The sequence below is a fragment of the Barbus barbus genome (genome assembly GCF_936440315.1).
Source record: "Barbus barbus genome assembly, chromosome: 47".
NCBI lineage: Eukaryota > Metazoa > Chordata > Actinopteri > Cypriniformes > Cyprinidae > Barbus > Barbus barbus.
The window spans coordinates 8,243,422-8,259,631 of NC_136725.1; the positions used below are offsets into that span (position 1 = coordinate 8,243,422).

General features: G+C 38.3%; 2 protein-coding genes across 3 annotated transcripts in view; one reads left to right on the forward strand and one right to left on the reverse strand.

Annotated features, from left to right (window-relative positions):
* Positions 1 to 6,906: 6,906 nt before the first annotated feature.
* Positions 6,907 to 11,037, reverse strand: LOC306865402 (transmembrane protein 218). Of its 2 annotated transcripts, XM_079409978.1 has the most exons (5): positions 11,009 to 11,037; positions 10,877 to 10,915; positions 10,449 to 10,582; positions 10,256 to 10,358; positions 6,951 to 8,151 (listed from the first exon to the last, which is right to left on the reverse strand). In XM_079409978.1, exons 3-5 carry the CDS (start codon positions 10,556 to 10,558, stop codon positions 8,017 to 8,019), a joined length of 348 nt encoding a protein of 115 aa, XP_079266104.1. In that variant the 5' UTR covers positions 10,559 to 10,582; positions 10,877 to 10,915; positions 11,009 to 11,037; the 3' UTR covers positions 6,951 to 8,016. The 2 variants fall into 2 exon arrangements, with proteins under 2 accessions (XP_079266103.1, XP_079266104.1); XM_079409977.1 differs by having other exon boundaries at positions 6,907 to 8,151; positions 10,449 to 10,647; positions 10,877 to 11,037.
* Positions 11,038 to 11,871: 834 nt separating this feature from the next.
* The window catches only part of LOC306866106 (homeobox protein PKNOX2-like), a 69,977-nt gene continuing 65,638 nt past the window's right edge, over positions 11,872 to 16,210 (forward strand). The window contains exon 1 of the mRNA XM_079411127.1: positions 11,872 to 11,895. The gene's annotated coding sequence lies outside the window, so the exon portion shown is untranslated. The remainder of the gene's footprint in view (positions 11,896 to 16,210) is intronic.

The following is a 16,210-nucleotide window of genomic DNA, read 5'->3' on the forward strand; positions in this document are numbered from 1 at the left end:
AGTCGTGCTTTTGCTCTCTGTTTATGTTTTGGTTTGAATTCAAGACGGCATAGTTTAACCAATGGGACATACTTGGGCCAAATTGTGTTTTTCTTCTATAGCCTACTACATCCACTTTTTTTTTATACAACTTCTAGACTACTTTTATTGTCACCTCATGGTCGGTGGTGGTGGTGGTCATGCATAATTTCACTTTTAGTTGAGTTAGTAATTTAATGTGTGTTCTGAAGACCTCTATCAAATGTTTGTGATGACAGCATACAGAAACAGGAAAGCAGTAGACCTCACAGCCAACAAAAACTTCCTTTCTAAGCTGCACAAATTGCTTAATATGCCAACCATATGACCATTAAAAAATCAGAATGAAATATTCCCACATAAAACAAACTTGTCCCAATATATCACAAACCTGTGCTGCAGATCCAATACGTTTCTTAAATAATTACAACCGAAGGATTAGAAAAAAAGTTAAGAGCAAACAAAAGGTGAAAGTTGACAGCTGCTACTGTAGAGCTGAAACAACACTGAGGAGCAACACTTGCTAATTCCAGTTACTATTAAGTCTGTGTAAATACGGTCGCTGAGGGGTTGAGACGGAGAGAGGAGAAAACAGAAAGTGAAAAGAAAAGGATAGGAGAGAAAAGCAGAGGCGGCAGCAGTTCATTTTCTCGAAAGGCACATATAAATAAAGTGCTTTTTAGAGAACTGTCCATTGTGTGGCCTAAAAGAGCAGGCCACACTGATGGACACGTATATTGATCCAGAGAGCAGTGCCTTGATGGCCTGTGGATCACCAGCTTTCAGCAACTAACAAAAGATGTTGAGGGACTATGGAGCTGCATACCACAACACAGAATTAAAGCAGCACCGCAAAAGAACTCCAGGCTGATTTAGCACCCAGAGTAACTTCTTAGCACGTTTTACCCATAAATAAGTCTCCTCCAATTCCTTAACAGTGTCTGAGTTTGAGCGTAACATTATTTATTTTTTTACCAAAACTGACTAAAGTAAGGAATAAAGCATGCTTTTAGTAACAAGTAACAAGTGGTCAAGAATTGTCCAGACTTCAGAAATAAAACTTTGTAGTACCGTGCTGAAACACAAAACGAAATATGTATTTTATATTTCATGTTATAAAAAATATAGTTGGATTCAGTTGGGAAGATTTTTTTTTACAAATAAATAAAACATGAGTAAATAAATTCTATACCAAGAATAGCAAAGGAAGAGGAAATGGGTTTAACAGCAACTTTTTCCCTGTTAATCATTTCCCTACAGTTTCCAAAAGCCAGTCACTAAAAGGTCAAATATATCATAAACTACACAGCAAAAGCTTTTTAAACAGTAAAACTTCAAATAGTCATGCAAACTGAATGCGCTATGGTACCCTGACTTAATAAATTCTTCACATGTAAATTAAATCAAGAGTGTCCACAAGCGAAAATCATGAAGTGAAAAAGACTTTATCAAGTTATCACTGTCTTTCTGATTTCATGCTTTGGACCCCATGCTGATACGCCTGAAATCAGCTGCCGAAGCCATTAGGTTAATAGAAAAAAAGCTGAATAAAATCCCCATTTGGTCCTGGATAAAAATGACAAAAAGTTTTTTGTTTTGTTTTTTCTCCAAATTTATTGATTATTTATTTGAGTGCTTATTCTTCACAAAAAATTTAACTAAAAGGCAAATATAATTTATATGATTAATTTTCCTAGCAGTGCTATATTCCCCAAAAAATCCATTAGTTTTACCTTTCCTGCGATGGGCCTTGTCCCTGTGTGTTGCCCGCTGGTGCGCCAGGCGATGGCGAAGGTGCCCTCTTCCCTCCGACCTCTCTGATCTCTGCGCCACCTGCTCCTCAGGTGGGCATGCGCACTGGCATTGGCACTGGCGTGCCGCCTCGGTCCAGGTACACAGCCATGCCACCCACAGCAGCCATGCTGACACCTGCATCTTCAGCTTAAAGCTCCTCTCCTCTGGCTCTGCACCCTCCACTACACCATCCCAAATGCAGTTCAGACCGATCCACCCTTCTCCCCACAGTCCTTGTGGTGCTAAATTATCAGGAGATTGTTATAAAGAATGTTTTTTCTTTATATTCCACAAATGCTTTGTATTTACTTTCCCTCCCTCTTTTATTTAGCGCTCCCTCCACTCTCTCCCTCCTCTTTCTCGCCTCGCTTTTCTCTTTTGGGAAAGAAGTTGGCGGAAACAATGATTGAAAAACAAGTTTCAGGCCCCATGCTGGGAGCGCGGGAGAGGAGGAGAGGGACGGGGACTGTCTCCTCCAACAACATCTGTGTCATTCGTTCTGCACGTCCCAAAGACGGAAAACAAGGCCCGGGAGCGAACGGGGAGGGGATGGAAGGGGATCTCCCATACCGAAAGGGATCAGTTCCATTAATCAAGTGTCTGCTAGTCGACTGATCAAATTCTTCAGAATGACAAAATCTTGCGCTCTTTAAAACATCAAACGGCCGAAAAAACATTGCCTGACTGCTATTGGCCCATACCACAAAAGAAGAAGTAGACACCCTTCATTTCTGCATCAAGCTACTCTCTCAAAAGCATGAGAGAGGGAGTGTTTTCAAACAAAACTGACCCTCTCCAATGGCTTTGGCTTTTGTCTGTGGGGGATTCGCACTTTCTCAACACAATTTCTGTTTTATGCAGAGAGGAGAGGTGAGCGGACCGAATCACTTATGCAACTGGAACGTTCTCATTTGTCGACGTTTCACTCGAAGTAGAGATCATTTCGATTTTCACACTTAAACATTTCAATTATCAGACAACAGAAACCTAGTTGAATTTGATTACTGAGCAGCAAAGAGGACAAGGGAAGACACGGGCCTTTTATCTTTCTTTCTTCTTTTTTGGTTCACAAACGTTCACAGATTTTTCACCGTTCACGAAGCAAAAAGGGAGAAATTTGTACCTTTCTGCGTACACAGTATGTGTCCCACTCATCACAGAGGTTGAATCAAATGGGACAGAGGAAGCAATTTGTCTCATGCAGTCTGATCTTGTGTTCCACTCACCAGTCCTGCTGCTTCAGCACAGAAGAAACATGCTGAGTTAACAGACTTGACCTGTTCGGGGTTTAATTCTACAAAACTCCCAATTCATTTAAGACTGTAAACCACATGCAGAGATGTGGGCGATAGAAATATTACCTCAGATGTACAAGAGCATTGTTCTTATACACAAACACCAGGGTGAACTTGTTTCTGCAAAATTTGTATCTTCAATCTCTCAAAAAGGTATCAAAAATGGTTCAGATGACTCTATTTAAGATATTCTGTTGATGTACAATACGTTTGTGTGTTGAACGGACAAGAATTTTGACTCATAAACTTCCCACCCAGCAAGCTGTTAACTGGTGCAAGCAAATCATTGCATCAGTTTAATTTGTGAATGAATCATTCTGGCCAATTTTGTGAATCAGGCAAGTCAATTAATTTTAAATATCTGCTTCAAAAGAATGATTAATTCACTAATTGGACATCACTACTACTAATCTCATAAATGTGCCAGGGAGAGTTATTAGTGAATAATGAATTTTAATTTGAATCTGTTCCTCTGACAAAGCTATCACATGACATCAGAAGACTTGTAATACAGAGCACAAGTCTGTTTTATGCTACTTTCTATGATTGACAGCCCCATTCACTTTCATTATATTGCAAAGAGTGGCCATAATATTTTATATTATGTGTCCTACATAAAAAATATATATTTTGTGTCCTACATAAAAAAGTGGCTAAAAATAAACATAAAACATATTTACTTATTTGTCGTTCAGCTGTTTCTGAGAAATGAGCAATGTATTTTATGTGGAACAAGTTCCTAAAACAAATGTATTTTAGATTTCACTGACCACCCATATTGCAAGCCATGACCTTGCATTTCAAACACTAGTCACTTGTTCATTCAATGCTCTCTTTTCACTGTACCCCCTGCCAGGTAGCAGGTCATGTCGAGCGACCCTGGTGAGGACCCAAAAATGGCCACGCTTCAGCCCTCCATGGGGTGTCAGGGTGGACCTGCAAAGGGCTATTCCAGCTCACACTGACCCTTAAACTGTGCCTTAATCTTCAGCTCAGGGGGATGGAGAACACGCTAATCTTCCTAAAGAGAGACGGAGAGAAAAAAGTAGGTCGAAAAAAATGAGACTCTTATGCCATCATAAAGATATATAGGATAGTGGATATGTAGAGAATGATAACCCTGGAATCAAAGCAAAACAAAAGCTTATATCTTGGTCTGTGAGTTTCATTGGGCGAAAAGAAAACAAAAATGCATTACTTTCAAAAAACCCTGTTCTGTTATTGGATGAATGCAGCGTTTCAAAACAACAAATATTTACCTCTTTAAATAAAATTTAGATAAAAATATTGTTGGGGCGAATTTTTCCCTCGGTCTGAATAGGTCCATCGGAATGCAGTGTTTCAAATCCAAAAATTTGCCAAAAAACTCCCAACAAATATTCGCGCTTAAAGTGAATAAAATGTAAAATAATTATTACATTGATTTTAAAATATAAAACATTATAAATATACTATTATTAAAAATATTCATGTCTTTATCTTTCTTTATTTTTCAGCCCCATTGCAGTTGAATTTGCACATTCACAAAACACATTCCTAATATTTTAGTTTACTGTAAAATCATTTCATTTTGTTTGACTTCCAGTTTAGCACCCATATTTGACCCTTACCTGACCCCACACCTATAACCGACCTCAGACATTTTGCATCCGACAACAACCAACAGGAGTTCTGTTGATGCTTGCACCATTCTTCTTAGGAATCCTTTACAGATTCTAAAATGGAACAATTTATACGAGTAACATTTATCCAACACTGATTAGATTAAAAATTCTCAGGGATGGAGATGGGGGTGCGAGGGGTGAAGGGTGGGCATGCAGAGCTCAGAGCTGGAGAATAGAAGGCCAGGGGTGTGAGGGCAACAGTTCTGCATGAGTGGATCACAAAGCAGGATCTAGTGTTCACGCTGTTCCACTCTTCATCCCTCCCCCTCTCCCGCGAGCCTCGGCAGCACCCACACCCATATCCTGCGTCGTGCTTATACCTCTCCGGCTCTGCATCCCCCTTTTGCTTTCTTTCTCTCTCTCTCGTTCTTACTCTCTTTGTATGTCCAGCTGGCTGCCCTACAAAGCCTCCAGCTCAGACTCCCAATGAGCCCTGCTCCCTCCGATGCTTTGTTCTGCCGTTTTTCCCACTCCCTGGAGAGAGAGAGAGTCACTACCAGCACGGACAACAAGAAGGAATAAGGAAAAATGACAGGAAGAAATGGAAAGGACACAAAAATAAGTCAAGTGTCTTTGCAGTCATGGATTACAAAGCGGTACATTAGCGAATTGCATTTCTCAGCCACCTTCAGCAGCTATGCAACTTCCTCTTCGCCGACAACTCTGAGCTTCCTTATTTCTGTTGTCCTTACTTTATATGATAACTAAAACATTGATTATCATGTGATAGTATTTACGTGACTTCTACCTGATTTTCTTTTGGAAACCTTCCATAGACATACTCGTTTTGGAAGAGCTCCTAAAAAACAGTGCCTTTCAAACTGACTCTTTTTCTAAAAAAATCAATTTCTCAAGGTCACTGTCTCTTGTATTTTATTATATCGTACACATAGACACCGTTCAATGTGTCTGTGATCCTTTGGGTTGATTACACAACTCATTTCATGTACCAGTCCATCCGTCCGGTACCCTGTTTCTCAAGCTCTGGTAGATCGCCGATCAGCAAGCAGAAAGGCCTCAGTGTTGCGATGTGGGCCGGAACTAATAGGATTGGATTTGATTCATTAGATTCTCTTTCATCGCACTGGTTGGAATTTCACTGCACGTCCCGTCGGACTTCCCACTTTTAAATAAGGATCGCACGAAGACCTGAGGGGTGAGAGGCTGAGCTAGCACAACTGAGACATGGCCTCACCTCGCTTCTTGCTCACATTCCCACAATCTCTCTCTGTAAGAACCTCCGGATATATGAGTTCCCGGATATTCCAAGTTTTTCTGCATGACCAAAACTAAGTAAGCTGCTTTGCAATGGCCAAACATATAGATTCTGCTCTGGACTATTAATGTCTTGTTGGATTTGTCACACACGTTTGATCGGCTGCTTATGACTTTTTAGCAGGTGAAACCGCAACGAAGATGTTTTATATCCAGCTTGGAGCTTGTTATTTATTGTCTTCATGCTGTCAGGATCACAGCACACATGTACAACATGCCTGTGAAAATAATAAGCAATAACGACCTCCATTTTCCCCTGTGAAGTTTGCCTCCAAGTGAGATTTATGAAAATGAAAGTAAACGTCTGAAGCAACAAAGGACCCACACAGAGTATTCGCCTTGTTAAGAACAAAATAATTAACTTGCGCAGCTTGAAGCTTTGTTGGACCGCCCAACTTTGCTCCCTGCGTCTTTGTGGTATTGTGTGGAGAGTGAGACAGTGTCTTAAAGAATGCTTCCATAAGGCCGAAATTAGCATGTCAATATGGGACCAAGAAAATGAAATTTGTCTGGTTTTAGCTGTGAATGAGTGAAATTGAGTTTGCAGATAACCAAATGATGCAGCAAAGGCACTGAAAATATGCAGTGATTATAACTGAAGTGCATTTTGCAGTGTAAAATTGGTTTTGTGAAGCAATTTATATCCATCACCTCATTCCTGCACATTTACATAATACATTTAAATAATGTTTTTAAATGATATTTAATTGCAAGTAAATTAAAGATCCATTTTTGATTGTTGAAGAATTCCAGATGTAGTTCACTCTCACCCAACAAAATTAGTAAAAACCTTTTATAAGGAGTGAAAATAATTAAATTCTATTGCAAAAGCATGGACAAAAGCACAAAGGACGCAGTTTGAGTACGCACATGCAACACCTAAGAAAGATAAGAGGAAAGTCTTAAGAGAGCACTGTTTATTAAAGAGTTTGTGTATTATGTTCTTAGAAATAAAGGTTCCAAAAGAGTGGTTTGATGCCATAGAAGAACGATTTTTCCAAAGAACCTTTCAGTGAACATTTCTTAACCATTTTTCATAGCACAAAGAAAATTTTAATAAGCTAAAGAACCTTTTGTGTAACGGAAAGGTTCCATAGATGTTAAATAAAGAGCAGTTTTTAAGAAGGTATGTTATAATAATGTGCGCTCAACATTTGGCATTATTAAATGGGATTTTCTTTTTTATCATCCACAAGAAAAAAAAGTATGTCTAATCACTTCAAAAAGTAAAACAGCACCTTTCCTCAATGCAGCACACAATTTGAGATGCCAGGTTATGGATGAGTTACGGGTCAAAATTGAAAAAAAAAAAAAAAACGCTATCGCCAAATAAAAAAACCAATAGTGAGCAATAGTGATGCTTATGATGTTGGATTGGGGACTTAATCTTTTGTTTTACATCAGATCATTTCAATGAATGATTTGATCAAGTTGTCACTCATGAATCAGACTTAACTGGTGAAAGAGCTTGACTCATTGACTTAATAATCAGTTCACAAAACCAGTCTAAAGGAATCGTTGACTAGGTCACTGTGAAAAAACCCTAATCCTAATGCTCTCCTTAGCAAACACCACTAATTAAAGAAACAAATACTAAAAAGGTTTGACATAAAATTAAGATGTATTCATTATTTTCAACAGTAAAAATACACTACATTTAAAATGACAAAACTGCAAAACAGAAAAAAGGTTCAGAAAAACAAACTTAATTTTCCAATTACATATCTGACATACAAAACTTTACCCCACCACACCCTTCTGAAAACGTTAGCACTGCACATGCTGCATTCAGACCCCTCTGTGCTGCGCTCTCAGAGAGATGTGGACATCTCTGATTTGGACAAGACGACAAAAGCCTTGGAACCTTCTGCTGTCCTCTCATCTCAAGCGGGGCTCGATCGACGGTGCTGCCAGGTTGGCTGCCCCGCTTTGGGATATCTGTAGGAGTTTGGCACATGAAGCCTCATGGTCTAGTGTGTTCTCAGGGGCTTGGCATACACGGGCTCCAGGAAATGTAAGGGCAGCAACATGAACAGGGCTGCCAAGAACACCACGCTCACCAATGACAGAAGCACGTAGCGGCCGATGAAGAACATATCCACTATCTGAAAAACATCACAGGCTTACAGCGTGAATTATTTAACATATTATACAGTTACTGGAAAGTAATTAAAGCCATGAGGGCTTTGATGTTTCCATTAATATTTTTAATTAACAGGAAATCCATTCAGTACAATGGGCTTTTCTCCACTAGAGGTCAGCAGGGTTCTTTTAAGAAATTTAACTGCAAACTGAGACACCTCACTAGACCATAGACCAGGGGTAGGCAGCTTCAGTCCTAGTGCCGCTGTCCTGCAGAGTTTAGCTCCAACCCTGAAAAAAACCTCACCTGCCTGTAGCCCTAGTAATTCTGAAGACCTTGATTAGCTCGTTTAGGTGTGCTTAATTAGGGTTGGAGCTAAACTCTACAAGACAGTCGGCACTCCAGGACCGACGCTGCCTACCCCTGCCATAGACACTAATATACATACATACACTTTATGAGAAATGGTTAGATTTTTACACTTTTTCATTCAGCAAGGACACACTGATTAAAGGTGAAGACATTCGTAATGGCTTTATATCCCAGGAATAAGCGACATTTTAAAATATATTAAAATAGAAAAAAAAAAAAAATATCTGCAGTATCACCGTTTTTTTTTTTTACTGTATATTTGATTAAACAAACACTGCCTTGGTAAGGATGAGTTTTTTTTTTGGTTTTGTTAAACTTAATTATTCTAAACATTACTAATAATTTTATATACCGGTATATATATATATATATATATATATATATATATATATATATATATATATATATATATATATATATAGCAGTATTTGCCTTTATTTGATCATACTTCTGAAAAATATAACTTTTTTTGCCATTATTTCTTACTCTGCTATCTGTTTTTCCTCCATGAATTAAAGCTGAACAGGGTGATAGTGTTGCATACTAACAACGCTCTGTGTCCCTACAGACCTGAACTAGAGTATGAGGCCTAAACCATGGGAGAGGCCACAACCTACATTAAACTACAGACAGAGAGATGTCTTTGTGTGTCTGTGCATGTGTATGTGGCAGGGGGCTCTGTCTCAGGCGAATGCAGTGTTCTCTCGTTTAACGCATCTCACTTTCTAATTTGCCAATTAGCCGGCTAGCGAAGCACAGAGCAGAGGCCATGTTTTATTAATGTGGCATCGAATGTGCGGCAGTGAGCTCCTGTTTGGGGCTGGCCTAATTGGCACTGTGATATTATTCCTTTGTACAACAGCGAGGGGTTACCCATTTCTCATACAATACACTGTCACCTATCAAGAAAAAAACTGTTATCTAGTCATACCTGCTGCAAGCAAATCAGCAACGGGTGTAACATGGATTTGGCGCTATGCACAAATGAGAGACTATTGCACAATGTACGGTACTACATGTGTGCTTATAGTAATGAGAGACTTGCATGCTGTTTTGTTTTATGCAATTTATCTTTCTGTTGTTCCACTATCAGATCTTATATTCATTCCTAAATTGATCTTTCGTGCACTAACCTACATGGTATCAACTTCTAAAAGGTGTTTTTGCATGTCTTCCTAACACCTCTTGCTGATAACAAAAATTTGAGTTGTAAATCTGAGAACATCTGTTGCAAGGTATTAAAAGAACTACACTATGCAACTTGTGAGATTTCAAGTCTATGTATCAAGCCAAATGTACCAGTGGGTAATCTAATAATTTTAGGTCGAAGACAGGGGAACATTTGATTCAGTCAACATGTTTCTGTTGTGTTATTGAAGACTGAAAGGTAAATGGTTTGGGTTTTGTTTGTGCAGACAAGACAAGAGGGTGAATTGGCAGCTCAGAGCGCTGGTTTTGGCAAAGACAGACTTTGGAAAAAAGCTGTTGTGTTTGTGCTCGTCTGCTGTTGAGGAGAGATAAACAAGCACATGTCTTTGTCAAATATAACTCACACAGAGAGCTGCACAGTGAACCTAACTCTCTATTCAAGCATGAATATCAGAATTGAAAAAGAAAAACCTAACGCCTACTTATCAGATCACTTGTACATTAGCTTTTCATATGTTTGTTTGTCTGTTTGCAAGTTTGGCAAGGCTAGGAAAATTCCTTTATATTTATAATAAAGCACATTATGCAAATATTACTGCACTCACCTGGACTGCTTTCTCAAGAGAGGGAACTTCAGGGGCGCGCGGGAAGAACACTAAAACCAGTGTGACGGTGAGCGCCAGAAGAAATATAGGAATGATTCCTAACCTGGTGAGGCGATAACATCGTGTTTATTCATGATACAATAGAGCTACTACAGACAGAGCATGTGTCGAAAACCTGAAAGTATGTTCTTACTTTGTTGGGCCGGTTGCGCGCGACAGAACGATGGTGAGCGCGAGAGTCACTATCCAGATTAAAACGATGATAAACACACCTGTCCCAACGCCTAACACCACATCGGCCATCCTCACCCCTCACACGGCCTGCAGCTGGACGAGAGATGGATTTCTTGTGTTTAGGAAGCGTGATGTGATTGATGCATGCGCTAAATCCACTGGAAGTATATCAAGATGATGTTATGAACGCAAACCATGTGGCGCGTATATCTTAATCTGGCTGCTATTCCTAGACACTTGCTGCTTTTTAAACTCAATTAAACTAGCTTAATTAGTAAGTAAACGGTGGGAAGCGTGCAGTTGATCAAACATTAAAGCTTAAGCCAGCAAACTAATCCCTTGCAGACCTTTAACGGCTAACTTACTCTAAACAGTTTGTATATTTACCTCATAAAACAATCGGATACTGGAACCAACTGCGTAGTTCTAAAAAAAATAAAATAAATACCGATTTGCGACAAGATACACGCTGCATAAAGTATAAAATATTTCCATGGAAACACCGTCGCTTCTGTTTACCTCCACACTTCCTGTGTTGCGAATAGACCAATCAGGTTGCAGTATCTAGCGAACAGTATGCTGGGAGTTGTAGTTTATGTGAATACTCATTCACATAAACTACAAGTTATAATGAAATTATATTAGTTATAGTGAAATTATATTAGTGTTGTATAAAATCGCATAGGGATTTCAAACTGGCATCTGTCTGTGTGTGTGTGCGCGCGCAAATGCAGGCCTACATCCATTATTATGAATACCTTCATTTGAATATATAATATTTTGGTTATATTTTACTTGGCTACAGTACAATGACAATATAAAATACAATTAATGTTAATAACCTGTTGCTTTAGTTTGAGTAATATCACATTGTGAGCCTGTATACAGGAACATGTACAAATCGTTTTAGATTGGATTCCTATCAAAAAAGAAAGAAGAAAAAAAGAATACTCCTAGCATATTTGATCTAGATTAGTCTTTCTCAGTCGTGACTCTGCTTGTAGCATTTTGGTTAAGTTTGTATATAACTAACTAAACATACATTTGGGATTTGACCAAGTGGCAAATTTTCTCGTTTCTTGTGGCACAGATAAATAGGTTTCCTCTGCTTTGCGTCTAGGCGAACAGCCAAGGCGACCTGCAGCCGAATGTAGGTGTCGTTTGATGCCGACAGGGGGCCAGCGGGCTCCGCCGCTCACGAACCGGAGATGCGCGTGCAGGGCCCGGGGTGTTCGGCACGGAATAACGCCAGTGGAAGAGGAACCGCGGAGGTGTACGCTCGGCAGCGAGGGGTACGAGGGGGGAGATGGTGGGAGGGGTCTGATATGGCAGACGTCACGGCTTGTGTAGGGGAGTATAGGCTGTGTTGTCAGCCTGGTGTCAGTCTGATGAAGATTGGCATTCAGGTAAGCTGTCATTCATTTTCAATGTCAGAGCGAACGCTCTCATTACAAAAGGCAGGACATTATTCATACAGACTGGCCGAGGGCTGAGGGGAGAGAATGATAGACAGAGAGAGAGAGAGAGGGAGAGAGAGAGAGGGAGTGAGCGGGAGGGAGGAGGAGGAAGAGAACGAGTGCGATAGAAGGAGGGAGGAAGAGAGGAAAGACGAGAGAAGATGCCGTGCAGTTTGGGGAGTCTTTCTGGATGATTTTGTTTGGGGACTTGTGAAATGTGGTGGTAATTTTTGTGTCGACATTTTTGTTGGGTTTTAAAGGGCATTTTATTGTCTCTTCCATAGGGATACCTGAGTGATTCGTCATATTCATAACGCGCAAAATATAACTTACGCATCTAAATGTATGTTTATAATTGTGATGTGTTTTGATATCGCTAGTGATTTGTTTCGAGCTATTCTTCTGTCTCGTTGGCTTTGAATGAGTTATTTGTATTTTAGTGTTCGTTTATGACTGTTCAGTTTTGAAACAAGTTATTGCTTAGTGTTTATATGGCATTCAGATCTTGTGCCAGATTATCGCACATTATCAGAGTAGTGTTTCAGAAAATAAAAACACAGTTTGCCTGCATTTTGCAAATTATAGCTTACAATGACTTTTTAAAGAATGTAGGTAAATTTTGGGTCGCGTATTTTTTTTTGTCACCAATAACAACCTTTTAAACGTATTTTGAAAATGTTTTGTGGTATGTGAATCTATCATAAACGTTTAATGAACAATAATGTGTTTTACGTTTTGTTTATGAATCGTCCGATAAACACTGTTTGAGCGGCGGACTGTTGCTATGGTTACCACCTCGCGACTATTTTGCGACAGTTGAAAATAACTTGTAATCTTAAGTTTTTGGTTGAAAGATGTTGTTTGAAAGAACCTCTGTGAACTTTTAAGGTCCTCCATCTTTTTATATTTTACATTCTATGGTGCTTGTGGACATCCTGCCCCCAAATGTCTTATTTCCCCTTGCTTGTAGGCAATTGACTACAGTAAACACATGTAAAAAGTATTAGAAATATGTTTGATGTGGGTTCTAGTACATCTATAGTTCAACTATTACTTTAAAAAAGGTGTCATTTTAATGGCTATTTCTGCTGCTGCTACATGTCTTATTCGTACTGTGTATTTTTTATAGTTCGGATGGCAAATCATGTGGTAAAGTATTTATTACTCTCTTGTGAATTCATAGATTTGTCCTCTGATTTGTAAAACATGAAGCTTATTGTTCCGTTTGAGTCGCAGAGACCATTACATGGTATTATAAACGAGTAAATTCATTGGATATATATGTTCCTTTGTAAAAGTTTTCACTTTTGTTTCTGACATTAAACCTTAAAATTTGGATTCTCTTCATAAAATAGCAGAGCTGAAACTGAAAATCTGGGAACGTTGTAAAGTTGCAAGCTTATCTAATACAAATAAATTTGTACAAAGTTATATTTATTACACTTTCTGGAAATCCAAGATAATGTTTCAGGCATGCTTTATATTAGAATAAATGCAAGTGAGCACTGTTTCGTAATTGATACATTAATTAGATCATTTGCGATGTTGAGTTCCATTCTCTGCAAAAATGTGGTGAGAAAATAGTCTCAAATCCTTTTTTCTGAGTGAATTAATTTAATATGTATCTGAAGTATACGTTAACACCTTTCACAATACCATTTAGAAAAAAAGCTAAATGCTAAATTCTGAATGCATGTTGATAAAACACTTTCTTAACACTTTTAAATTAAATAACACTCTCTACAAATACATAAATGTGATCACCTTAGTCTTTCCAGTAGGCTGCAATCCTCAACAAAGTGCAGATTTGAATTTCTTTAGTGTGAAATATAGAAATATTATGACATAAACTGGCTGTAGCATCTGTTAAACACACACGAGACAATATAAGAGTGACATTGCATGTCCATTTTCCGCCCAAAGTCAAATCTAATTTAATCAGCTGTTTTATTTCTACGGTGCAAGAGATCACGAGGCTGTAATGTTTTGTCTGGAAGATAAAAGTTGTTGGATGGGGCTAATTTAAATGCAGAGATCCCTGCTGGGATCTTAATTGATGATTTGTGTCGCGGGACAAGCTGCCCAGGGGCAAAACTGCAAACACAAAATACTCCGACTTTATTTGCATATTCCCCTTCTCCACATTATGAGCAAATTACAATCTGAGGTTCAATACCGCAGGACCCGGAGCTCTTTTGGTCTAATCACTAATAAAATGACTCAGTCACCCTAAATGGGGAAGTAAACCGAGCAAAAAGAATATTGTAAACCAATCGTGATGCTTCTTGACTTGTATAAAGCTATTTAGAAAATTGTCTTCCGTTCTAATGTGGCGTTTTTGATGCCAACCATAGCACTAATAATTCAAACGCCCATTTTCTACAGGTCTCATCTTCAGATCTTACACATGTTGTTTGTCTGTTGACAGTTAATGAGATACTCGTTGCATCTGTGCAAAATAAAAAATGCAGGCTCAAATGAGAATTATTCATCAGCCTGTAGTCTGCTGGAGTCTTGTGTGTTCAAGGTGAAGCGATATGAGGCTACAGTGTTCTTCGCTCTTCTTAGATGCACAGAGACATAGCTCTGTTGTTACAGGCTTCCTCCGCTAAGCCTTTGCTGATCCTGATGTCTCTCTGAGGAGTGTGGGCCTGTTATTGCCGTTGGACGGCTGTGCATCCAAATGACCTCGCTATGCTGCTCTCCTACCGCTAGGCACAGCGGTCAAACTCCTCTCCTGGGATCTGGAGGTAGGGGAAGATTTGCTTGATTTACACGTGTGTAGGCACTTAACGGTCACCCATAGCCTGGTGCTCACATCACAGGCCGTGCTGTTTTCATGTCACCCTGGCCTCGGAGAGAGACGTGGCATGATGTGTTGGAACTGACGTTGATTTGATTTACGAGAAACAGAGACTTGAAAACACCAGTCTCCAAAAAGAAGCAATGATCTAATGTTTACAAATGTGATGAAGTCGTCCTTTGCTGTGCATGTCAGCACTTGTCATGCACTTAAATAGATGTCGACAAATGACAAATGACTTGATGAAAATCTACTCTTGACTATCTTTTATATTCGTGTCTATATCTGCAGCATTTAAAACAGCTTGAACAAAATTATAAATAAAAAAAGATTTAAAAAATAACAATTAAAAGCAGAAATATTTAGCACTAAAATTTTGCATGTAATTTGTCCCACACAGTTTGTACTACACACATGCGTGGTACAATACTTGAAATTGTGAGAAGTGAGTTAGCTGTTATTTTAGTATCACTGAGATATTTTTATAGTTTGTATTACAAATCTGAATCAGTTTTTATTTTTATATTTTCCGTTTTAGTTAAAGTTTTAGTAATTTGTTGTGTCTTGTCATTTTTTAATATATGTCTATATTGTTTTCATAATTTTTAGTTTTAGTTATTTTAGTACATCACATTAATTAAAATGAGTAATGTTGAAATAAGCTGAAATATATAAAAAAGTTGTTTGTATTTTATTTCACTTAATGTTTATTGTATTTCAAGTAAAGTTTTTTTCTTTATGGTTTTAGTTTTACTTAACTATAATGACCCTGCCTGGCAGTTCATCAAATGTGGGTCCTTAAAAAGTTCAATTTTAGGTCATAAAAACTCTTAAATATCCTTAATTGTATAAGAAAAGTCATATCTATCATTTTAAGAGATCTTAAATAAAAATAATAAAAAAACAAGAATCACAATATTTGTATTATTTGGTCCTAAATGTTTAAATAATTTTTACAGTAATTTACAGTAATTTTATTTGTGCAGAATAAAAAGGTCTTAAAAGCCTTCAGTTTGATTTAAAAAAGCCTGCAGAATTCCTAGAAAAAAATCTGCTAGACTTACATTGCAGGAGGGAGCCAAGCCAATTCTAGAAATCAGAATATCATATTGTGATTTGTGGGTGGGATCTTTTGAAGTTGACCAATGAGTATTGAGCACACCTTAGCAACTGCACACCAATGCCCTGACAACCACCCATGTATTGCAGTGACATTTGAACTGGCAGAACAATGTTTCTTTAGAAAAAACATAGGTGACTTTATATGTTTTTTTTTTATTTTTATGTTTTTTCTATTATTATTATTATTATCTCACGCAAATGACAGACAAAGTTGTTCATAAGCACAAAAATAATTACTTCACCAGGATCAAAAGCAGAGTCAAATTAGCAGCAGCTTATTATTAATTCTAAATTTAAAAACCTTGAACAAGACTGTAAACCTCCAAGTGCCTTTGTTCT